Raw genomic sequence first — 25,110 nt, forward strand, 5'->3', positions numbered from 1 at the left:
AATAAAAACTCAACATTACAGCTCACTCGACAGGAATTCACACATAAAACATTTCCAGAGTTTGACTTTTGCTCCCGAGCAACATTCATAGGGAGCGGAGGGAGGGAGTGTAAGACAGAACACACAGACTGAGGCGAAATAAAAACGAGAGGTTGAAAAGATCACATGGTACGATCGGAGACAGAACAAGCTCGTCTTTGAGCTTATCTGCTCGCCCTGAGGATCTCTGCTCAAGAATGGAAACGTCCCAAGATGAAACTAGCTCAGCATCAGATAAGCACAGAGCTGCATGGAACTGAGCCACTGGGGGCGCCGGAGTGCCAGGAGGGGATTTTTTTATTGCTGCACCACACACACAGCTAAGGATTCCTAAAGTGAACACATACTGAACACATCAGAGCCGTCTCATATCTGCTGCTAACACTCGCCTATAGCCTGAAGTCACAGCTATGAACAGCAGATGGTTGAATTTTATATAATTACTTTCATTGAATTGTAAATCTACACATTGTAATAACATGTATGGAACATTGGTAACCTGTCACACATTCAGTTTTTGTCCGTTGGTGAAGTCTACATGTTGAGGTGAATTTGAGTTTTCATACCTGGAATTCCAACAAAATACAAATTGTGCTCTGTGCGTGTTTGTGACATCACACACAGATTAGAAATGCATTTGATTTAAGAATCAAATAAACTCAACTCAACTAAATAAAGATAATCATAGTCATACACTGATTCTATGTCATTCTTTCACACTTCTAATCTGGAATGGTTTTGATATTCAGGAATTTGTGGAAAACACTTTGTTCTAAAAAAAAAAAGCATCACAATAATAATTATAGCATATATTCAGTATGTAATACTAGCAAAGCTGAAGAAAATCTAAACTACCAAAAACAGAACAAATTTTTTTTAAATCATAGATTCATTCTACAAAATGTTTTTAGAAATGTACATTCTTGAAAATTCTTTCACATTTTTCATATAATGATATTTTGTACATCATATATAGAGTATATATAACAGAGAAACAGCCTCAGATATTATCTAGTCTGAGTTTGCTGTTTACAGGCTTGTCAGAAATGATGGACGTCACAAGCCAACATACTGTCTGTCTGTGTGCTAAAGGTTGGGTCACAGTTTTAGGGACGACATAAACCCCAAATTTAAGGAAAAGTAAAATAGCTAAAATGACTCCAGAGGGTTAAACACTGTAGGATGTAGGAGGTGATAATGAAAAACGGACTGAACTAGCTTAACGATTTTGTGATTGTGGAGTTAAGTGCTGTTTGGCTTGCAGCCTGAGGGGCAGAACTGAAGAGATCATGGACACACACTGGACCAACAGGCCAGACTAGCAGAGATAGGCAGGAAAACAGAGGAGGTTAAAGGCCTCAGGGTCAAATGTGACTCCATGCTTGCAAACATTCCAAGGGCAGAATGGATCTGCTGGTACACTAAAGGTTATACCTTTGCAATGGACATAAGGGGGACACAAGCTTTATATTTCCCATTGTTTGTAATATTTCTTGTTCCAAAAGAGATCCCTAAATGAAAATAAGAATGTAAGATATCTCCTTCAAACGCAGAATGTAACACAGCTCTGTGTTTTAAAAGGATGAAAATATTTTCATAGTTGCGCAAGGATTGAGTGTATCCAGAGTTTCGAGGAAGACACTCCCTGAAAATCGATGCCTATCTGCTCGCCACATGACAAACAGCCCACTGGGAGGAAGGGGGAGTGGGGAGAGGGGGGGGCTTCAGAAAACCAATATCTATATTATTCATGTGCCTCAGTCAAATGGCAAAGTAATCACTCATCGCCACAAGCCAAATTGCCGGCCGGTGTCTAACAGGTTTGCCGATTTGTTTTGATGAGGCCTTCATCACTCAGTGCTCTTCTCAGGGCCGCAGGAGTCGACGGTCTCATCAGGACTCATCTCACCTACAGAGAGTTTATGAGTCCCGTACATCAGGCGCAGACAATAAGCAGACAGAATACTGCAAGCCTATTCAGATAACACCACATTAAATGGTCATCATGGGATCGATCAGCAGTATCCACAGCTGATACCATCAAGCAAAGCGGGGAAATAACGCTATAAGTGTGCAGTCAGCTCTTTCCATTTGCATCCTGCTGCATGGAAAATGGGGAGTAATAAGATTTGTTCTCTCCAGATAAAGTGAAAAGCTTACTGGGCAAAAAAAAAAAAAACGATGCAACCTTTGGATGACTTCATTTATGCACACACGACTGCATGCGACACAAGAGAGAGAAATGTTGAAGAATACCAGGCTCTCGCAACAAAGCATAAGAATCTGACTCAATGTGAGGCACCATGACCTACTTTTCCCCTTCGCCCAGTCAGTCTCTCTCTCTCTCTCCCTCTCTCTCTCCGTCCCTCCCTCTCTCCCTAGCACAAACATACTGTAGCTCAGTTGCAGAGTAAAATCCATTACAGTCTGGGTTTATCAGAGTGTACAGTAAAGTCACTCTAGGCTCACTATCTGTTGTCTTCTCTCCTACATTTCCCTGAATAAACAAATCAGAGCATAGATTAATGGGGCAGAGTGTCTATACAGGCATATTACACCCATTCTCCCTCTCTCTCTTTCTTCCCCTCTGCTCGGGTGGCGCCCCGTCTCCATCCAAAACCACCAGTCTATCTCTCCTGAGATGAATGCCTTTTATTGCGTTACTGTCAACACTGGCGGTCTTATTCACGTCTCCTCTGTGCCACCGGCAACACATACTGCTCGGCTCTCTGCAGGTGGGGGATGGGAACTGGGGGGCTTGCACATATATGACCTAAACAAGGGCAGAATGTTGAAGCCCAGGGTGAGACGAGACATGAAACAGTTCTCTATGATAGAAAAGGAGGAAAGGAAAGGAAGCTGGTGAATGAAGGACACTCACAAAGGCGTGCTGTCAGACTATAAAGCCCCTATAGAGCGCTGTTATTGTCTTTGGGCTTATACACTGAAATATAAAGTGTATAGATGCATCTGTGCATGCAGTAAACACATAAACAATGCAAGTGTGCATTAGGGGCGTCACTGAGTGTCATTGCAATTATTATACAGCAAGTCCATTGTGTGTATTTACAAAGACAACTAGCCTCAGGGCCTAAGTGCCCTTGGTGTTCAGTGATGACAAAACAAAACATGTTGCAAGACCTAAACAAAAACAAAAAGGAGATTTTGTGTAGGTATCTAACTCTGCTCCAGTTTGGCTTCCTGCAGCATGTAGGGGAATACATCAACCAGACAGATAGAAGTCACAGTCCTAATCCATAAGCAGCCGTGATGTGAAATGTTTGAGAAAATCCTCTAATGCAAAGGATAAACATTATGTGGAGATATGTAGATGTTTAACAGCTGCTGTCTGTAGCACTGCTATGGAAACGCCTCTCCCGCAGCAGGAAAGAGGAACATTTGCTCTTGTGTTATCATCAGGCAAAGTAGGAAATGAGACAACCGTTTACTTCCTTAGCTTACAATGGAAAACCATCCCACTGCGAGATGAGTAAGAAGGTGCTCGGCGACACAGCGGAGAGACGCAGTGCTGAGTATTTACATAAAGGCGTCTCGTAACCAGGAAGACAAACAAAGGAAGTGCACTCCCAATGAATACGCATCAGCCTTTCTTAAGGTGAAACGCGTTCAGCTTCCAGTTCATATGATTCATCACTGACCTGCAGGAAGAAGCTGATGTCTAAACTGTTACCGACCACATTTCTCACGTCTAACAAATGTGTAAACAGGTGATTGTTGTTTCTTAGTTTCTGCAGCTATTGTGCTCAGCTCTGATCTGTACACAAGACGACGAGCTGCTCAGGACAAATATCACTCAGCATACTGACAACTGGATTTTCTGGTCAAACTCGACAGAAGTTTTGCTTGATATCATCTGTGGCTGTTCAAAAGCTATAAAAGCTGACATTCATACCGTAAAAACATTGAATCATCACATCACGTCCATGCTCTTTGACTACAACATCTCTATGAATAAAGGGCTTTTAAGGTGGCCATTCAACCGCATCCATCTGAAATGTTAAAATCCATAATGTGACTATTTTGAGCTACGTTAAAAAGAATCATCCTACCTAATGTAACCAAACCAAACCAAACCATGGTGGAATTGCTGGATTTAGCTGGATTTGATTGAATTGCTTTGATAAACACAATCACAGCAATAATTGGGATCAAACCAAATCACCCTTGGGGCCAGAGATTGACTGCCTGATTAGACTTTGCCTGTGTGCACATGCATGTGGCTCACTGCTGTCTGAGAGTTAGCAGCAAAGCCTTTCAATAATAATGTGATGTCAAATATCAATCAATGACTGTTTGGATACGAGCAGCGAGACACTTCATGAATAGATAAGAAGACAAACGGAGACAGAAGAGTCATTCACATTTAACTCATCCTGAATGATGCAGGAATGTGGACCGAGGGAACCAGAACTAAGCCTTTGAACTTGACCAACTGCTGGTAATGACTTCCCATGAATTACGAGACACTGATCTTGTCTTCACCTACAGCAGACGGATGGGGAGGAGTTCATGCATACGTACACTGCAGGATAAATACGTGATTCAGCGTATGAAGGAAAGAAGGACCTGATGCTTTGGACGAACACATCAGGCTGAGTGGGTGATATTGATTTAAAAAGAAGCTTAATTCTATCCTGATTGTTTTGTGGTGAACATTCAGTGCATTCAGTGGAAAAACGTCTCACTGGTCTGGATCAAACTAATGAATAATGGACCAGGGAAAGTCCATCTAATACATCTGAACACGGTGTTGCTACAGAGCTATACAGGCATGGAGTCCTCTTGACTTGACTTGACTTGACTTAGAGGACCTCTGTGATTCTAGACAGACATGTTACTCTGTTGCTGTCCCGTGAGCTTCTTGTCCTGAAAAGTCTCTGTAGGCATCTTGAAGGATCCTCAGTCATATGAGCAAGTGTGTAGACTGGCAGTCACTCATCTTCCTACACACACACTCTCCTATTTCGGTCCGGAGAGGTCACACATGAGCCACTGCCGCTCTGCTGCCTGTCCAGCGTGACTGTGACTGTCCCGCCGGCTGCCCCTTCCTCCTCCTCCTCTTCCTCCCCCCCCTCACAGTCATTCACATCTCTGGCGTGAAAGGCGGACATTGTTCTTGCTCTTCTCATTGACTCTTAAATATTAACTCATCCCCCATCTCGGCCCGAGCGCGTGTCCCACTGGTGTTGCATCCGCTCGTTAAGTTTAGTTCTGAACAGTTTGCCGTCTTTCTGATGAGACTGTGTGTCTGTCAGGCCCGGACAGGGAACAGTAAGAACCAAACTGCCAAAGAGGGACTTCCTCAACAAAGTGGAATCTCCCTCAGTTCCACCCTCAACCACTTAATGTCATCAGGCCCCCCTCACAAGGAAAGACTCCTATGAGAACAGGCTGATATAAGCATGATATCTATTAGTAGTGACGTCATACTGGTGCTTTGAAAGTGTTGTTTGTGGTTAATTGTGAGCATGTCAAAGACGAATGCCTATTACACTGTGACAGAGAATCTACAATATTTAAGCTTCTTCTCCTGCATCCAGAAGAAACGTCAGAGCCTGAGTCAACCTTTGACTTTAGTGTGAGAATGCAATAAGCTGGACGTCAAACGCAGCCTCGTGCTACACCTGAGGAAGAATTTAGCAGGACACAAAGTCACATGCATGCACAGTGAATCTGTAACGTTCCTGCCATCTTTATAGCACTGACGTGACATATTCAGAGTGAGTGCATCACTTTTGGCAGAGCTCTGTGTGTTACTGTCTCATTTCAGATGCTTTTTATTGTTAATGTCCAGGGGCAGAGCCAGCACAGCCTGCAGAGCAGACTGATGCTGAGTTGGGCCCTGAGTCGAGACATTAAGGATGTCAGCAGTGAGGGTTTGAACTCGGCTAGAGGAACATCACACCAGGCGTTCTTCCATGAATCACACACTGCACTAACCTTCTACGGTGATGACACAATTGCGGCCTATGTGGAGAAGTGAAGTCATGACACAGAAACACAACGAGCCTCACCAACAACTTACCAGCTCGTCTAAATTCCTCATGTCACACAGCACTCGTTTCTGCGGCCAGATGAGCGGTTCTGGATCCGGTTCCTCCTCCACACTTCCCCCCTCGACCACGATCTCCTTCCGACTGAAACACCTGCCGGGCCCAGCCGGATTCTGCTCCTCTGGCTCCCCGGGCTCCACCACCGCAGCCCTCAAGCTCTCCTGATCCCGGATCTCCTCCTCGATTTCCTCCTCCAGCTGGATCAACATCGGGGCCAACATGCCAAACTTGGATCCGCGACGCGCCACCTCAAGGAGGCAGAGAACAAAATTCTTCTCGTTGCATCTCTCCACCAAGTCATTGGTCTCGAACATGAGCACGTCCTTGATCCAGAGCTCCTGTCGACACCAGGCGATGAAATTGGACACGTTATCCCGCGCCACGAAGGACCCCTGGACGACGTTACGAGACTGGAAACCCACATCTTTCCGCGGCAGCTTCATGGACTGTGCAGCCTCGGGATATTCCAGCTGGAAGTCCTGCGCGGCGCGGTTGACGTTGTTGGCGTGCCGACAGAGGGCACAGCCGGTCTCCAGCCCGTCCGCGAAGGTGTCCGCGCTGATATCTAGGTCGTACAGGGTCTTCAGCCACTCGGCTAGGTCCTCCTTCATGGCGTACAGGTACTCCTCGCTGGATTTAAAGGGTCGGATGCTCTTGGAGGCAGCAGATTGGATGTTGCTCTGATCAGCCATATTGTCGGTTTATGTATCAATAAAAGTCTACTTGATTATTCCCGATTGTCTCATTGCACAGTTGCCCACCAAAGCCTTACACAGCCGAACAACCGCGTTGACGCACCCATGCCGGTGTGCGTGTGTGGCGTGGATCCGTTAACGGAGCGAGTTAAAAGCAGCAGCGGGGCTTTGTGTTGTCGCGGACATGTCGGGATGCGGAGCGGCCGTGGCGCATGGATGCGTTTTCCGGATGTCTTTGAAAACGCGCTTCCTTCTGGATCCGCCGGTTTTAAGGAGAACGATCACGCAACAGTCCGGAACGCGGGATCCACACCCATGCGTTGGCCCGGGGGGGAGCCGACGCGTCCTCACACGCACAGATATCCACGTGTTGCCATGTCTGTGGGTGGGGATCAGTCCGTCAATATAGGCGCGGCAGCTCCACGGTCGACGCAGCAGCTCCCCGGTCCCCGCTTCATCGTCCCCCGCAGATAGACTCAGCCCATGTTGCGCCGCCTCTCGCTCTGAATATGTTGACCTGCTGTAGCTTAGACCGGAGTGACTCGCTGGCACATCCCATTATAAGGGATAAAGGCTCGGAGGAAGGGAAAAAAAACTTAACCCCCTGTTCACCGACGCGCTCACACTGAGACTGGAACGCTCTCATTCCTCAGCTGAAGGACCCGTTACCTACATGAACGCTCACATTCCTACGCCAATGACGTAGTTTGCGAGGAAATACTGTCAAATTTCAAATAAGGTCACGAGCTTGTCAAAATAGGTCACCTTTGCATTTGCAGTAATTAATTAATTTATTAAAAGCAGGATGACTTCAAATGGAGACTCCCACAAATATATACAGTATATAAATATAAAATACACAATAAATAAAGATTATTTTGTTCATATGTATCTCTGTGATACCAGCTGATCACCATAGCAATACTTTTAACATCCATTCTTGTTTTGGCTGGCTTGTCTTTTATTAACCTTTGGTATAGTGCCTTTAGATAGAATATAAAAGTAGTGCAGTGTAATTTTGAGGGTTGAATTACATCCATGTTGTTGTTCTGTCCTCTCTCATTCTGACAGATGCCACACAAGCAGATTTCATTGTCAATCATGGGTGAATGATCTACCAAATAACCCATAGTGCCATAAAGGCATCATGGGACAGATCTGCTTATTTAGGGTGTTTCTTTCAGGCTGTACCTGTTCAATAATCAAATCAATTATAAAATAAACAGACAAACCGGCGTGTCAACACATTTGCAACAACTTTGCCTAAAGGGTTAATAATGAATGTGTTGCTATCAGTTTGCAGGGAGACTCTAATCAAAGATCTCATACCTTAGAGTGCAGATTAACTGAGTCCTGAAACAAAAGGATTTAAGACAAAGAGGACTGATGCTTCAGTGTTATTCAGATCAGTCATGAAACCCGTAAACAGTGTGTGTTACGACAAAGCAGTTCATTGAAAAGCACATGATCTACTGTTTGCATGACAGTAAAATGGCTCTTCGTCACACACAAGAGCCGATGATGCTGAGATAGAGATAACTAAAGGTTGAAAGTTCACTTTTAGTCCAAATGTATTTATTGTGATGTGAATATATATGTTTAATATATATGTGAAGATATACAGCATATTAAATAAACTCACATGTCATGCATAGTATGTAGAAGGACAACCAAAATATGAGGAGTAAATATGAATATTATTCCTGGTACACAGGCTTTTCAAAAGACATTCAAGCAAAACCTCTGTTGCATGCAGTTTGTAAATATGTTCAAGTATGTGTGTCAAACCAGAATTTCAGGTTTTAACGGTATAAGAAGACTTAGAAAACATCCAGCCAAAAGGCTTTGGGCTTTAAAAGCATAATATGTGATGAAAATACTGTATACTTTATACAAAGGTGTAACCCCACCACTAAAGCATTGGTGTTGGACCTGGGCCACATTGAATATCTACCTACCATATTACCAAGTTCTTAGATTGTATGTGTGTAAATACTGCACATGTAAGTGATATAGTGAAAAATAACTTATGAGACCTTCATAAGTTTCCACACCAGTGCCCCTTTAAGGACTTTGTGAAATCTTACACTCGCCCCCCAACACCAATGACTCCAGAACTGCCCTGATATGTGACTGTTTGAATTTAAGCGCTGCCAAGAAGGACGGCTTGTTTTTATTTAAAAAAAAAAAAGGGACGTGTCTGTTTAAGAAAGAGGGAGAAAGAAAAGAAGGGTGGGGGCGGAAGAGGAGAGAGGCAGAGAGAGAGAGAAAAGAGGGAGTGGGGAAGGAGGGAAAAGGTGGGGGTTGATGAGATCATTTACTGGGCCTGGATGAATCAGCTTTTCTGCCCACAGGAGAGGGAGCAAGAGAGGCAAACACTAATAAGTCAACAGGAACAAGTGTCCACAACACATGAAGTCTACAAAGTGAATGGCTGCATTTCCTCAGGGAAAAACTCAACTTTAGAGTTAAGAGCATTTAGCACATGTTAAACCCCTTTATGCACAACACAGTGATGGATGTGTGTTTATAATTAAGTTATGAACAATCATTTCCCTTTAAAGGTCAGCATTGGACACATAACTGGAACGGGTGTGGAGTTTGGCGACATAAAAACATTGTAGCTCAACTTGGAACTTCAATTAAATCTAAATTAATTCAAGCTTCCAGATAGAAAATACAGCAACCTTAAGTGTCACAGCCATCTAGTTGAACAGAAATGTAGGCCCTGGTACCTGGAAAGCTGTACGATAAAGTTACAAAATACAAATCAAAGGGTTTCATGGAGTAAAATGGCTGCATGTACAGTATGACAGATGGCAAAATGAATTACGCCAAGGTTCAACATCTGTGATTAATAAATGCTGAATTCAACCTGGATGCCTTAAAGGGGAATACTACTCAAAACAAGTAGAGGCATGGGCTAGTACATAGAAATTATGTGTAAGAGGGAAAAATAAGGTCCCTACGATGTTATACAAGGTCATATTTGTCCCATTCAGTGCTGATGCTGCAGTACAATGAACGTTTTGCACCTGCAAATGTATGAAGGCTACAGACGGTGAAGTTAAAAATGAAGCCAAATATTGCAGTACACCCTCATAGTTGGGTGTGTATTTGACCCCCTAGGAAAGTGCTTGTGTTACCTGAAGGAGACATGTTGGGGACACTTGTTGAGCCACAAGGTCAGAGTGGAGGAATGCAATGCTCTCAGCTAAGCAAACAGCACCACCTTGTGGACTGCAGTGAATGATTAACTAGTGAGGAACAAATCTTTCATTGAATGGGATCAATCTACAGTGCAACACAATGGCTAGATCTCTCACTTCTCCCAAAGGTGATCGGTTAGATGAGGCGTAGTCACCTGATCAAGAGTGGAGAGCTGAATTACCTAAACCTGATGGGTTTTTAGGAGACATGACTGCATCCATCATTTCTAGAGCTACTTCACCTGCATTAAGCTTGAAGAAAGGGGGAAAAACTCCAAACATCAAATTGGTAAAACTTTATTTCCCAAAATTATACAACTAGTGGGAAGGAAGGAAAGGCAATTATGTTGGACAATGGAAAATCGTGCATTGTACAACACAGACAAAACTAATCTGCAGATCTTTTTTAAAAGCAAAAAAAACATGCACAATACAAGTGTAGCATAACCACGGGTAAACAAACTACAAAAAAATACATTTATGAGCTAAACAAAACAAAACGGCACAGGATATTTGAGAGCAGTTGTACAACCACTGAAATATGGAATCATAAATTAAAAATTCTCCTTGTAAAAATCAAATTCCATAGAACACTTGAGTACTCTTTCAGTAGGGTCGCTCTCTGCGTTCCTGACGATGATCCCTGGAAGAGAGTGAGAGAAGAGAAGAACTTCTACATGACATAACACCAGGACCAGCAGCTGTTAATCCAAACGTTTCAGTCAGCACTTCTGTGTGCAGAGGTTTGCATTTATTCAGCATTTTTTTTTTCAATGAAGCCCTGGAATTCAGTGCATTCAGTGTTTTTTCTTTTCTTTTGTTTTTTTTAAATCTACCTCATATCCATCTTGCCGCCTGGTGGTCCCATTCCTCTTCCACCCCTGCCACCCATTCGGTCCATAGGCGGTCCACCGCGTCCAACACCACGGAATCCTCCTCTATCCATTCCACCTCGTCCCCTGAATCCCCCACGGTCGCCTCCCCAGCCTCCACGGAAGCCTCCGGGTCCACCTGGACCTCCTGCGCCGGCTGGGCCCCCTCTGTCCATACCTCTGCCTCCACGCATTCCCATTCCACCTCTGCCGCGCTCACCACCTAAAATAAATGCATTAACTACAGTTACTAAAAGTATTTGTTGCTTGCATCAAATCAGGAGCATCATGTAAGGAAAGCCAGAGCAAGTCATTAAACGACTTCATACCTGCAGGGGGAAATGGAGGGCCACCACCTAAACCTTCAGGTTTGGGGGCTTTGCACTGGTTGCACTCCATCCTCCAGGCAAAGTTCTGGTTGCCACAACCCCTGTGAAAAAGATTTTGTATTTGTAAATGCTAAAAACTGTAGGACACATTTTTTAAATGCACCCAGTAACAGTACATACGGGTTAGGACACTCCCAATCTCCAGCTCGTTGCTGCATGTTGCCTCCTGTTGGTCCACCACGGCCCATTCCACGTGGACCCCCTCGAGGGCCGAAAGCCCCACGTTCTCCACCACGGCCCATCATACCTGGTGAACAGAGACGTTTCGGCAATTACATATTTTACCATCAAAATGACCTTTCTGCAAAGTAGCACCTTTGCCAAAGACATCATTTTGGGGTATATATATTTCAGTATAATAAATGCTGCCAGATTTTACCTCCACGGCCCATCATGCCATCTCGCATAGGCATCCCCCCTCTCATCCCACCCATCATGGGCTTACGGCGCGCCATGGACACCTTAAGCCGCCGGCCCTGATACTCCTTCCCTGCAATAACACAAACCCCCAAAGATTTACAAATGAGTCATAATCTCATGTTTAGATCAGCTTTAAAATTTAAAAATGAACACAACTCCATGTGTGATGTACACAGTTATCTGCCGACATTAACATACCATCAAAATGCTCAACTGCTGCTTTAGCACAGACCGGTTCCTCATAGGAGAGCGTGGCATCTCCCTTTGGCTTTCCTGTGTCCTTATCTGTGTAGATGTTGATGGCAGGCTGACCCAGTCTGCGGTTAATCTGAAAACACAAACAGTCGATATTAGACAGTTTGATGGTTGTTTTGCTCTCATAATCAGCATTTAGTCTGAAAAACTCTTCTTACCCTGATTGGTCCAACGTGTTTAAAGAACTCTGCCATTTCCTCAAGTGTGGCCTTCTCCGTCAACCCTGTGATGTAGATTGTGCTGTTCTCCGAGTCATCCTGTTCTTCAGGGCGTCCTGGAACAAGCAAAGTACAAACATGCAACGTTAACACATTGAACATGACAAAAGCGCACAATATTGTCTATTATACTCGAGAAACATCTCACCCATTTCACGCTCATTGTCGCCCATTGGTCCTGTTGTCCACAGGCAGAGGCAGGAAGGAGGAAAAAAAGAACAGTGAGTAGATGCAACTTAAATCCATCATACAAATCCTGAGGAATACTACAATATGATGCCGAACGACAATTCTCTACAGACCCTGTCAGCCATATATGAAAGTTGAAAATGGAACGGTATGGTAGATCGCAATTCCCTTTCAAGTGATAGATTGAATGGCAAAAATAAGATACCTCAGACCCTTTTGGAAATAAGTGTGTCATTTGAAAAGCATCTAAAACCAGTTATAAATCCTCAAAAACCCAGGAATTCAATTCATGAGATTTGTTAAAGCAGAAAGACACACATTTTTGTTACCAGTGGTAATTTGTCATTATCCTGTCCAAACCTCAATGTGAAACCATAAACAGTGAATTAAACCAAACACCCGGGAGGCATTGCAAAAAGCTTCAATGTTTTCACGTTTGTGTAAAATGTTTGCATACCACAAAGTAGCATACATAGTCAAAATACTCAAAAAGTTTGGAATGGACTAACCAGTGTAATACTCGTTAACTTACCACCGGGCTTACTGAAGCCACCTCTGTCTCCGGCGCTGCTATGGGGGAATAAATGGAGATATGAAGGCGATTTCCATTTTACAGCCACTTCCATGGCTCGAGCAAAGTGGCTTGAGGGAGTAATGAAAACATTCTGTCTAGCCTAACAGCAGTTAACTCCCAAAAACAGTCTATTTGAAGGGCTAACTTATCAATGTGACATTTCTTTGCTAGCTGACCAAAATTTCAGTGACAGTTTTAAGTAGTGGATACAGTTGTGCATTGGTATAATAACGAACATTTTCTTTTCAAATGAAACATGACAAAACCCAGACATTTGTACAAATAAGGATTTCAGATGCATTGACTAAACATGGTACTCAAAACTGATCTACATAGTATGTTTGCACTACCATTAGGTTCCAACAACTTATCTATGTACAAGACCAAAAAAAAGATACAATGCATCTGAAATTTAACAGAGGTGATCACATTCACCTTCCAATAAAAGAAACACAATAGCACAGTGTTTAAGATAAAAGAAATGTAAAGGAATAGTTGCCCATGTTACAGTGTCTACCAATATTACAAAACAAAAACAAAACTTGAATAAAGACTCCCATCATGCTTTCAAAACCACCATCCTCAGATCTTGGAATAAATGCAGACCCCGAATCTTTGTAAAAGCGCCCTCTTGCTGCTTAAGCTGCCGGCTCTGTACTGAGTACAGGTACGTTTTAGAGTAAAGATGGTTTAAAATGGCTCTCACTGTTACCTGTACGGTATAAATGTGACAAAGCATGTTAAAAAGTGCTTAAATGAACAAACATTTGTATTCCAAACCACAAAAAACAAACATTGTACACATTATAAAATTGACATGTGACCCCTGCCCCCTCCCACCAGAACACAACACCCCTGTGCCATGACACTAACATCTATGTAGGTTAGACTATGTTTTAATGTCTATTCTTGGATTTACCACTTTGGCGACATTAAAATTGTGCTTTAGTCATGTTAAATAAGAAATTTAGTTGCATTTGTGTAGAGAATAGTGCTACATTTATAAAATGTGATGTTCTGCCCCTGAAATGTCAAGCCTGTTACCTGCACAGTAAATTGGTCCAAATCATGCAGAATTCTATTCATCGAGTTCAAAAAGTACACACTTTGAGCAGAATATATTTAACTCAACTCAGCTGCAGTGCCTCTTAAGCCAATACCTGCATTAGCAGGGCTGATTTAATGATTTATCACTTTCTCTAACCCAAATCACGAATGTTATTGCATAAATATATTAAGCAGAGTTGCACTGACGGGGAAATGTTTTGTTTGTACGTCCTTCATCTTTATCAACATTAGTTTTACAGCAACGGTAAATGATTTGATCATAGACCCTTCTGTCCTCAGACACCTCAACCTTTGTTCTTGTAGAAACGGGAGGACAAACTATTAAATTTCCATCATTCCACAGACCAGTTCACTATCATAATTCATCAAAAAAATAGAGCTACAGAGAAGCAGCTTTGGGCTTAAGATGTAACTGGAAGCTGCCATATGAACGAATAATGAACATATTTACACTAACAAAAAAAATCCTCCATAAACACTCGTACTCAAACGCATAACATTCTTTCCATGGTAACCATGGGGAATTCATCCTTTGTCAAACCTTGAATTTGTGTGTGTTTAGATGAAGTTTGCCTGTAATCTTACTGGGCTTTCATCACTTGATGTCCACATGAGCTTTAAGCCTGGTAACAGTTTCAGACCGTTTTTGCATCGAGGATTTTAGCAAGTAGGAAAATATACCAACCAAGGTTGTGATGAGATTGCACTTCCTTGTTCTTCACCTGGCAACAACCAACCCCAAAAGCAAAACATGCATGTGTGGGAGGAGACCAAATCCAAACTTATTTTGCTCCCATTACTCCATAATGCCTCAAATGTTCACCAACTGAATGTAATGAATAAATTCATTCTCAATGTTCTTAAAGAAAAGAAATATAGTGACCTTTGCTGCACGTGGCTGCCTTTCCAATCCCTTAAAATACCAACTGCATGACCTGCAAACTCTACATCAGTGAAAGAGTAATAAACTCTGTAGGGTGGGGGTCCAATTACTTACTGATTATATAAGTACAATTTAAACGCCTCCAAACGCTTTAGAAACATTAAAATGAACCTGCAATATAACAGAAAAACACAAACACCTAATGTTGTACCTACATGCATAGAGCGAAACACTCTAGGTTGCCGCCCCCCCCTCCATAGTGGTGATGTGATGTTAACACCAATATGCTCAGACTATTGTGTTTTCAGATATTTGCGGACACTGGACCGTTCGTTGGAGGAGCAAGAATATGTAATAGTAATGGTAATGTTCATAAATAAAACGGCAACATGACAAATCATTGTCAGCATGCTTATTCAGTTTGCCAAAACATTGTTAAATGATCCAGCATTTGAATTGGGCCTTATTTGATTGGCATTTTATGTTTGTTACCAAATTATGAGACATGAAACCACCCTAGCATGTCACGGCTCTAAATGACATCACTATAGCATGTCGCAGTTGTTAATGACATCATGAATGGAACCACCCCAGCAAGGAGGGCCAGGGGAGGCTGGGGTAAAGGGGATGAAATATCAGGGGGGGAGGTGTTACAGGAGGGTCGGTAAGACGAGCTGGCATTTGCCGGCATTTGTTTGTGTGAGCACCATTCCTACAATCACCTCCAACGACTGGCACTGTCTGCAAGAAGCTGCACCATGACAGAAATGATGCGCTTCTCATCCCTTTGACAGGCAGCAGTTCCCTGTCAACCTGGCTTTCAAAGTAACCATTCACAAGGATCAGGGTCAAGCTTTGGGCTAATTCAGCTGGACCTGAACCTCTTCACACAGCCAGTCCATGAACCCCAACAAAAAGTGTGTGTTTGTGGAGCAATGGACCTTTGTTTTTGGGCACTTGACCACCTGACTACTAGGCTTCTGGACCAATGTAACATTTTTAAATAATGCACCCAATGAAGACCCACATTCAGATTGGCTCTGACAGAGTAGACTCAAACAAGCACATGGCAGGCAGTGCGCTCTAATCTTAATTAAGGCTTTGCTGATGCAAACATCAGACATGCTGCTTCACCACTGCAGTACCCCATTTTATATATAAAAAAAAAATCCTCTTTGGATCTACACAGTTCACACAACCGGTCTATTGACTTTCAAAGTGGCAAAATTTGCCAAAAGGCGACGGGATTAAAGGTATGCAACTGAAATCTACTGAAGGACATTTACAATAACTAAAAAAAAATCTGTTGGAATTATGCAACTGATTTATCCTTTACGTTGTTGCAACTATAGCTCTCAACCTAATCAAACCTGTTGCAGATATGCATCAAAGTTGGACACTCGGTGTGAAATGGCGTACCAGTGTTTGAACCTTCCCTAAGAATTAATTTCACTACATTTGAACTGCAACACATGTTCTAGTGGTATCCAATAACATCACTTGATCAATTGGAATGTGTCACAGCTAAAGCCCATCGGCTGTTTTATGTATTATGTATAAAATAACAAGCACAGGTCTGTGGACATGTTCAAATGTGATCAACCTTTCTTACCTTTGGCCAATTCAGGGGCAGGGCTGAGAGAAACAGGAGGACAGCCAATAACAAACCATGTTGGCAAGAATCCCCATCATGGATGTCAGGCATAGAATAATGTTTCAAATTTTGCTGATTAATCACTGAGAATTAATTGAAAAATATTTCATGAGAAACTTCTCAGCCCTGCCCTAAATGGCCACAACACCTGCAAGTCAGAATAAGTATGAGTTTAAATGCAGAGGAAACACACTTACCCCATGCCTCCACGGCCCATGCCTCCACGGCCACGGTGCATCATTCCACCTCGGTCAAAGCCATCCCTTCCTGGTCCTCTGCTGTCTCCTGCCCCTGGGTACCTTACAGGTTCAGAGCCAGAGTAGCCAGATCCTCCACCCTGACCCTCTTGTCTGTAATTACCTACAAAAGGAGGATCACAACAATAATTAAGATGACCCACATCCGAAAAACAAGAACAGCAACTCGAAATTCTTTTTAACAGATCTTACTGTAATGGCTGGACTGGTTGTAACTAGGAGGTCCACCTTGCTGGCCATACTGACTTGGTGGAGGTTGCCCATAAGAGCCAGTAGCCTGGGGAGGGTACGCAGGAGGCGCTTGTTGCTGCTGTTGACTCTGCTGCTGATAGCCACTTTGCTGCTGGCCATAACCTGCCTGCTGGGCCTGGTACCCAGGCTGTTGCTGGCCATATGCTGATGGCTGGGAATAGCTGCTCTGGCTGTAACTAGTTGGCTGGCCGTTAGAACTGTAACTTGGAAACAGACGAATCAGAACACACGGTGAGAACTGATATCAACTTTTGCCATTCACAAACGTACACCCAACTGCTAGCCTCGTGGTGCATACCTTTGAGGTGCCGTGGGAGCAGCCTGCTGGCCATAGCCAGGATAGGCAGACTGGGCCGCATATCCCGGCTGAGATCCATAAGACTGGGAAGCAGCTGGAGCAGCAGCAGCAGCAGCGGCTGCAGCAGCAGCAGCAGGAGTGCTGTCATAACCACTGGCCCCATAACTCTGTGCAGACTGGGAGTAGCCATGAGTGGTGGACTGGGCAGCGGGATAACCAGCTATGAAACATAAATTGGTGTTAGTACGGTGTTAGGGCCAAACTGTTAAATGTATGTTCAAATATCTCATACAATAACTGACCTGATGCTGGTTGCCCATAAGAGGAGCCATATTGTTGTTGTTGTTGCTGCTGAGCATAACCTCCAGTTGCTGGTGTTGTCTGTGTGTAACTGCTGTCTGCAGCAGCAGGTTGAGCGTATGAGCCATAGCCCTGTTGCCCATAGCCCTGCTGAAATAAAAATGCACATTGTAGTGGCACATCTTGCTTCCTCATCAGCACTTGCTTTAAATTGTTTAAATTAGAAAACATGAAATTACAAAGTCAAAAACAAGGTTTTAAAAAGTTCCTTCCAATGTTGCAGCCAACAGTATCACCCTAAAGCTACTTTAACAGATACTGTTGTCAGAGTAAAACGTGATGTAATCCAATTGACAATGATGTCACAATTATACGTTTCTAAATTGTACAACTTGTGAATTTATGAAATACCAATACACATTTTAATTGCCGAATAGAACAAAGACAAAATCACTCATTTGAATCATGAGGTGGCATGAATACTACTTAAACCTAACTTGACCCAATTGGGCAAAGATTTTAAGTTATTTTTTGTTGTTGCTTTGGCACTAAGAATTGTGTAGTCATTCAACCTTTTTACCGATGTAGGGATTATTATACTACAGTATACCTTCAAGAAAAATCTATTTAATCATTCCCACAATTATTATCCACAAATCAGAAGACAAGCAGTAGGCACTAAAGGTACTGTGTTATGATTTACCTGTGCGGACTGTCCATAACTTTGCGATGGTTGGGCAGCATAGGATGCATACCTAGAGAACAAAAACAACATCCGTTTTAGAGAACCAAAAAGTCATCTTAATAACTTTCAAGTAAGCTTTTTGCAGCTGCAAAATTATGTATCTACAAGATATTTAAAAGAGATATAATTTAATATGCCCCTGCAAAACCTGTTGCTTGAATAACTTTCATTTAGCATGAGCATTTAAATGATGGTAGTATTACCATAGTGGAGTAATGCAAGTTACGCCAATGATTCCCAACCCTGATCACCGAGTATCCCAGCACTGCAAATGTACCACCCCTCCATAGTACAGCTACACTTATTGAGCTGAATATTCTGTTTAATTAGATCTCGATCGACAGAACACAAACACACACGCCGGAGGGCCATTGGGCCGGGAGGCGACGAGTTAATCTCCGTGGATGCTCCGAACGCAAATCAAACCCATTCCCTCTGCTGTGTGAGTCGAGTGAAGGTTCTTACCCCTGCTGAGCGCTGGTCTGGCTGTAGGAACTGTAATCTGTTCGATTGAGAGGAAACACGTTGGTTAAGTTCAGCACGGGGAACAAAACATCATTTTCGCGCGTGCTTCGCCATTATCAACGGCTCTGCTAACGCGAGCAGCTTGTTACACAGAAGCCGCCGCGCTACTTCCACCAAATAGTGTTAATAGCATAAATGAGGAGGCAGCGCTTGAATGCCGCGATCTATTTGCTTTAGCGACAATTGATTTCAAATTAACTTGTAAAGAAAAAAACACCAAATTCAGTACAATACGCCAACAATAGCATGCCGAAAAGCCCGAGGCCTCACGCGTCGCGCTAAAGCTAAACGCAGGTCGGCTAAATACACACTCAAACAGATAGAACGAAGGCAAAATCGCCGTAGAATGCATATTTAAACTCAAACATTCAAATTCACACAGTACAGTATCATAAAATGAGATAAAAAATGTTAAAATTCTACACCCACCAGGAGCAGACGCCATTTTAGTAAGCTTGTGCAAGGCTAGTGTGTGTGAGACCGTTGTTGGCTACGGGGAGGAGCGTATTTCATGTCACGTCACGAGGTTAGAAACTCTCGCGAAATCACGTGGTGATAGAAAATCTGACCCCCAAAAGTTCGTCACTGTCCAGCGGCAGAGAAGCATCTTTATTTTTGTTAACCTCAACAACGCATTTTTTTAACGAACATAATTATAAATAAACCCCACTTGCATTTACACGTATTCAAAGATAGCATATCTTTACCACGTTTTGCAATTCACTATGTTGACTGTGGGGGGCAGAATTTAAACAAGGACAACCGAACGGGATTGTAACAAAACCACGTGACCCAATACGGAAGTGTTCGTCCACATACTGTATCTTTGCAGACATGTTACATCGCTCTGACACACCAATTATCCTGATATGAAGCATGACGTTATTTTGGGATCACGGTAATCTCGTACTCGTAATTACGTCGCACGAGTAATGAACAGCTTCATGTCAGAGAGGACGCGAAAGGATTTTGAGTGTTGCTGGGACTTCGAAACAGAGGAGTAACTTTACTTCTGAATTAAGGCTTTATAACAGAACATTACTCCAACTTTAATTAAACTTGCGCGTATATATGTCCCTTTTATATGTTTTTAGAGCGTTACGGGTATTTTGCACGTTACGAGCATCGATTTGTGCTTATTTTCTCTAATCATGGAGCAAACTGACTTTTAAGCACAAGAGAGGATAACTCATCTTAAATAATGCTTGAGCGTATAGGGCCATTATGCTTCTGGTTCGGATCAAGTCGCACCGGATTCTTTCTGGGAACAGCTTTATTAACGGCAGTAATGCTGCTGATGTACGCAGGGGGCATTGAAGGAAGTCTGAGCTTAGGCCCAGGTGGAGAGTTCCCAAGGTTCAGAGGTAATTGTGCAATATGGACTCCGGTTTCTTCAGTACACATGCATACCTGAGGCCCCAGTGCAATGAACCGTTCTGTGTTTTCCCCCCCAACCCATTTTCTTTCTCAGATGTGTTCCTCTATGCTCTCAGCCATGATGATTTGCCCTCCCTGCTCATCAGTGCTGCTTTCTTGCTGTCGGTGGGACCATGTCAGGAGCGTCGCTGGGGCACAATTGCCTTCCTCTGCCTCTCTATCCTGACCATGGCAGTGTTACCTGCTCTTTATACCCTCGTGTTGTGTGTTGTGGGGGGTGAGGCCAGTCGGATCTGTGGTTACTCTGCCGTCCAGCTGGCTCTGTTTACGGCGCAGTGTCGCCAGGTGAAACAGAGGAGGCTGCTGAAGTGTTTGCCAGTCTGGTTCCTTCCCTGGCTCCTTCTGCTGGTCGGACTGCTGCTGCTGCCCGCTTCGCCCGCCTTGCTTCACTTCTGTGCTATATGCATCGGACACAACTGTATCCTTAATGTAGAAATGAATGATGTCCTTACTGTAGGCAGATATCTCCTCACTTCGTGTTTTATAGGCACAGAGGTTTATCACCCTGACTAACAATATGTTCATTACGTTTAATTCCTGGACATTTTAATGTTTTATCTTTTCTTTTGGGTTTTACCACAAGAAGCGAGAATAAGTAATTGCCTTTATATTGCTACTCTGCTTGCTTACATCTATTGCCATTGTTTTATCCACACTACCCTGATTGCTGTAATACAGTTTCTCTTTATGATAATTTAACATCTCCAAGATCATCAGTCATTCATTGAGACGTTACAGGAGATGGACCAGGCAGGAGTATTTCACTTTATTCCTGATTGGGCGTGGGTTCTCTCCTCTGCCAGGTTCCGACTGCCAACCTACACTACCTCACAGAGGTGTGACCCATTCCCTTCACATCACCGTTTTCAGTAAATAGTCTCACTCACCACGCTGGCAGTTTTGATCATTTTAACTTTGTGGTATAACAGGTCGTTTTCTCAGATGATGCCTCTGGAACAGGCAGCTGATTCCCACCCAAGGGACCCCTCCAGTTTGAACCAGCACCCGTGGTCGGAGCCGGTGCCTACCTGGCTAATGGACTCTACTGCACTAACTGAGGCAGATCTATTAGAGGAACAGATGCTGAGGGCAGGCATACTGGCCTCCTTACAGGATGCTCCTGACAACCCAAATGCAAAATTGGAGGTGCCAAAATCATCAGTTTCCTCTCTGCGGTCAGTAAAAATTATACATTATGTGGCATGACACCAAATGTAACATCCATACATTCATATTTTATATGAAGCAATTGAGCACTGTCCAATGTTATTCCCTCAGACTCCAGCAGCTGGAAAAGATGGGCTTTCCTACAGAAAAAGCAGTTGTGGCATTAGCAGCCAGCAAACAGCTAGATGGCGCCATCTCCCTGCTCATTGATGACAGTGTTGGTGAAGAGGCGGTGGTGGTATCCAAGGGGAAGAGCTCTCAGAGCACCTAGGAGGACTTCAGGCTCATAGACGAGCCCTGATGAAGTAGTCAGAAAAAAAACATTTTTGCCCTTATGGTTTGGATTGCTTGGATTTTGCTGAGCTGAACAGCTTAAGTTTCCCTGTGGGAAACTTGAAGAAATAATTAATGCAGCTGCTCAGAAGAAGAAAGACTGAGTTGCTCTTTCCCACAACTGTGCGCCTGATGAATTGAAAACTGTTAAGGAGATATTTATTAAGTTTCCTCACATAAACATCCGAGAGAATGAATGTCACTTATTAATGTTGTGTGTTTAATAAATATTGTGACAAAATGAGGACAGGTGACATGTTAAAAAACATTGAACATTATTTTATTACACCAACCATCTAGACAGGATTATCACAATAACACGTTTGCAAGAAACAAAAAAAAGAATCAATGTATGAAATAGTTGTTACACGTGTCGGCATCAGCATATAAAACAAACTACAATTGATCATTTAAATACTTCACAATACGTTTGATATAAGATGAAAAAACAGTTATCAAGTCTTTTCATCAGGACAGTTTAACCAGTCTACATTTACCAGCACAACAGTGGTAAAAAAATAGGTTCAAGTTCCTTTAACAGTTTTGCCATTTTCTGTGTTTGCATCTCGGAGTAAAGATGTCTGTGCGTTTGTTGGAAATCTTTTAAAATGCAAAGCCAAAGAGTCCTGAAGCATATTGTTTTAAAGATACGTTTGTTGGGTTTTTACTGAAAGCACCAGTATTCATGAACATTTCAGTGGATATGCAATCAAACCCAAATGCAAAGCAATTGGTGCATTTTTTTTTTGCACAGGTTAAATGTGAATACACTGTTGTATATTAAATTACTTCATCAGTGTGTACTTTAAAGAAAGAAAAACACCATAAAACTACAGATCACTGTTAGCAACAGATATTTCAGTTAAAAGTAGAGATGACTTCATCTTATTTAGTGCACTACATAACATCGATCTAAACAATATAATATAAGTATAACAAAAATAATACTAGACGAGGTTTGTTTGTGAAAGTGTGTCCTGCAAACTGTACATGCTCAATATACTTAAATAATGGGAATTGCTTCAGATTGCAGTTACTTTACGAAAGCAAAACAAATTCAGATCCAGTCTCTTTCTCACAACTGATTCCTCCTTTAATTGATTACTCTAAGTGACCCTTATTGACCTTAGCAAGAGAAATGAGATACACAGGTCGTGTGTTATTGGCTATAGCTGGGCATTGTGGAGTATCAGTGGAGTTTCCCTGAGGTTTCCACCCATCTTAAATCTGATGGTAAAGCCCAAAGTGGGTATCAGACAAGGGCTAAATAATGTTGTGTGCTGGAGAGAACTAAAGAAGGGGGAGCCAACCCAGCCTGTGATCCTCAGAGTGAGTGGGGTTACTTCCCTCGGACCTTGGTGTCGGAGGACTGAGGAGAAGCAAGTCGGAATGGAAGCACACCTGCTCGCTTATCTCTGTAGAAACTAGGGGAGGCTGTGCCAAATGGTCCATCCCCAGACCCTAGATCAGGCTCTGTTGAAGAAAGACAGCAGTTGGAATGGGGCCTCCCTATCCACCAGTGGTCCAAACCCAAGTTTACTTTGATTTACTGTAGATGTTGAGTTTCCCGTATCAGTGAGTGGGTCAGACACGGTGACATGCTGAAAGAATTATCAAACCCTCTTTGGCAAATAACTTTCTGATTAGGCTGAAACTTTACATACGCAGATACACACAAACCGTGAAAGGACATGATAATAGTATCTTGGATTAAAGCAATAAATGTGTGGCCAGGAGACTGACCCAAAACAGATTCTACAATTTTCTACAAGACATCTAACATTTCTATGTTAATTTGACTAGATCATCTTTCAGTAGTAACAAGTAGTAGTAGTGTGAATACATTTCAGGTCCACACTGGTTGACCCTTTCTAGATCCTCTGCCAAAAAGGCCAGTGTGGCTCTCTGCAGGGGGTCTACCTGCAGAGCAGTGATTGAGGAGGACTCAGTATTACCTGGCCAGATGATAGCCTCCAGCAGCGTCACCCTGCGAGCCAGAAGCTCAAGGTCTGCCTGCAAGTCGTGGAACATCTGCAAGCTAATGTCCTATCAGAGAGCAGCGACAGGGGGACTGTGTGAGGGGGTGGAAACTACAGCCAGAGTCCTTGGGCTGCTTGTGACTGTTCCCACTCCCTGAGGTGTGATGGGAGTTTGAGAGCCCACCTTTGACCCCTGCCTAAAGCTGACCCTGCCTCAGGCCTCCTACTCACCATGAATACCGATCATAGTCTCAAGGATTAAAACCCTCTCGGCTAAGATCTTCAGGGCCTCTCTGATCTGATGTATTCCGTCCCCCTGTGAAGATAGATACAGCCGTCAAGGTAAAGAGCACAAGCTAAGGAACAGCTCGCCAAGATGCAAGTCTTTTTTTCTCAATACAATACAGCAGTTAGAAGGTTAACACAGTCCACATATCTGCCCAGCACTCTGATATTATCTCTTCCCTGTTTATCTTTGTTATCTCTTATCATTCTCTGGCCATGCTGCTACATCAAACCAGTCTTTGCCATGCTGGGCTGGGCAACAACAGCATGCAAGCAGACCAGCCTCATGTTGGAAATGTAACACAGCTGGACAACACGGTCTCCGCATTCAGATGTATTCATGCCATCCACATTACTGTTGTTGGGTAGCAGTTCAATTAGGAAAGTATTTTCAACACCACAGATTTCATTCTTCATACTGCTGCATCCACAGTGATCCATCATTATTTGACTGAATGAAGCCAGTAGTGGTTTACATTTTTGTCAAAAGAAGAGGCTTCAAAGTCATTCATTCAAAAAAAAAAGAAAGTTGAACAAGAGGAGTTAAGCAGATGGAGATGACCAAGAACATTGTCGTTGCAACATAAGGCATGCAAAGGAGCTTTGAAATGTTCCAAATAGTCAGACAAACCGAGGACATACAATATGATTGAAAAAAGGCAAGGTTTCAGTGACTCATCACGTTCAATTAATGAGCATTGTGTGTTTGATTTTAGCAGAAAACCCTCCACCCCACCAAGAAAGAGTTTGGAGATACCTTGCATTAGTTTCTCACTCATCGAAACATTCCAGAGTTATTTTTTACATCCACAAAAGATATTTTAAGTGGTGCAGTACTTAGAGATGAAGTCATGCAAGGGTGCATTGTGGGATAAAAGAGGATAGCTGTATCCACCCCACTGAAATCAGAGCACACCAATTCTAAACCCAACAGTACCCACCACTGACACATATGGAGCGATTTGGCATATACATTTGACAGATTAGTCAAAC

At 43.0% G+C, this 25,110-nt stretch overlaps 4 protein-coding genes across 7 annotated transcripts in view; 1 reads left to right on the top strand and 3 right to left on the bottom strand.

Moving 5' to 3' along the window:
• The window catches only part of gas2l1 (growth arrest-specific 2 like 1), an 18,583-nt gene extending 11,166 nt beyond the window's left edge, over positions 1 to 7,417 (bottom strand). Inside the window, exon 1 of the mRNA XM_076151002.1 lies at positions 6,086 to 7,417. Coding sequence (XP_076007117.1) covers positions 6,086 to 6,805 — 720 coding nt within the window. The 5' untranslated portion in view covers positions 6,806 to 7,417. The remainder of the gene's footprint in view (positions 1 to 6,085) is intronic.
• A 2,881-nt stretch (positions 7,418 to 10,298) lies between these two features.
• Positions 10,299 to 19,424, bottom strand: ewsr1b (EWS RNA-binding protein 1b). Of its 4 annotated transcripts, none has more exons than XM_076150720.1 (16): positions 19,346 to 19,424; positions 18,857 to 18,893; positions 18,350 to 18,401; positions 17,649 to 17,793; positions 17,347 to 17,566; positions 16,989 to 17,251; positions 16,737 to 16,899; positions 12,893 to 12,930; positions 12,320 to 12,349; positions 12,112 to 12,227; positions 11,897 to 12,026; positions 11,658 to 11,768; positions 11,399 to 11,525; positions 11,219 to 11,319; positions 10,854 to 11,112; positions 10,299 to 10,660 (listed from the first exon to the last, which is right to left on the bottom strand). In XM_076150720.1, the coding sequence occupies exons 1-16, from the start codon at positions 19,359 to 19,361 to the stop codon at positions 10,624 to 10,626; spliced, it is 1,845 nt and encodes a 614-aa protein (XP_076006835.1). In that variant the 5' UTR covers positions 19,362 to 19,424; the 3' UTR covers positions 10,299 to 10,623. The 4 variants fall into 4 exon arrangements, with proteins under 4 accessions (XP_076006835.1, XP_076006836.1, XP_076006834.1 ...); XM_076150721.1 differs by having other exon boundaries at positions 16,989 to 17,245; positions 17,649 to 17,796; XM_076150719.1 differs by having other exon boundaries at positions 12,893 to 12,927; positions 17,649 to 17,796.
• A 266-nt stretch (positions 19,425 to 19,690) lies between these two features.
• Positions 19,691 to 23,166, top strand: rhbdd3 (rhomboid domain containing 3). The gene is made up of 5 exons (XM_076151089.1): positions 19,691 to 20,280; positions 20,388 to 20,771; positions 21,063 to 21,189; positions 21,283 to 21,528; positions 21,632 to 23,166. Exons 1-5 carry the CDS (start codon positions 20,118 to 20,120, stop codon positions 21,789 to 21,791), a joined length of 1,080 nt encoding a protein of 359 aa, XP_076007204.1. The 5' UTR covers positions 19,691 to 20,117; the 3' UTR covers positions 21,792 to 23,166.
• Positions 23,167 to 23,192: 26 nt separating this feature from the next.
• The window catches only part of emid1 (EMI domain containing 1), a 43,854-nt gene continuing 41,936 nt past the window's right edge, over positions 23,193 to 25,110 (bottom strand). The window contains exons 15-16 of the mRNA XM_076151088.1: positions 24,064 to 24,148; positions 23,193 to 23,326 (exon numbers count right to left, since the gene is read on the bottom strand). Of these exons, the coding sequence (XP_076007203.1) occupies positions 23,193 to 23,326; positions 24,064 to 24,148 (219 nt within the window). The remainder of the gene's footprint in view (positions 23,327 to 24,063; positions 24,149 to 25,110) is intronic.

This window comes from Genypterus blacodes, unplaced genomic scaffold (genome assembly GCF_046128005.1).
Source record: "Genypterus blacodes isolate CSIRO-AG114 ecotype Tasmania unplaced genomic scaffold, CSIRO-AGI_Gbla_v1 ptg000053l_1, whole genome shotgun sequence".
Taxonomy (NCBI): domain Eukaryota; kingdom Metazoa; phylum Chordata; class Actinopteri; order Ophidiiformes; family Ophidiidae; genus Genypterus; species Genypterus blacodes.

Bases quoted from the DNA above. Each gene is read 5' to 3' on its own strand.
- ewsr1b (XM_076150718.1), bottom strand. The intron at 12,931-16,736 runs GTAAGTGTGTTT...ATTCCCCCATAG, and splicing joins ATGGGCCGTGGAGGCATGGG to CAGCGCCGGAGACAGAGGTG. The intron at 11,769-11,896 runs GTATGTTAATGT...GTGTTATTGCAG, and splicing joins AGCAGTTGAGCATTTTGATG to GGAAGGAGTATCAGGGCCGG.
- rhbdd3 (XM_076151089.1), top strand. From the start codon at position 20,118: ATGCTTGAGCGTATAGGGCCATTATGCTTCTGGTTCGGATCAAGTCGC. The intron at 20,772-21,062 runs GTATCCTTAATG...AACATCTCCAAG, and splicing joins TATATGCATCGGACACAACT to ATCATCAGTCATTCATTGAG. The intron at 21,529-21,631 runs GTCAGTAAAAAT...TTATTCCCTCAG, and splicing joins TCATCAGTTTCCTCTCTGCG to ACTCCAGCAGCTGGAAAAGA.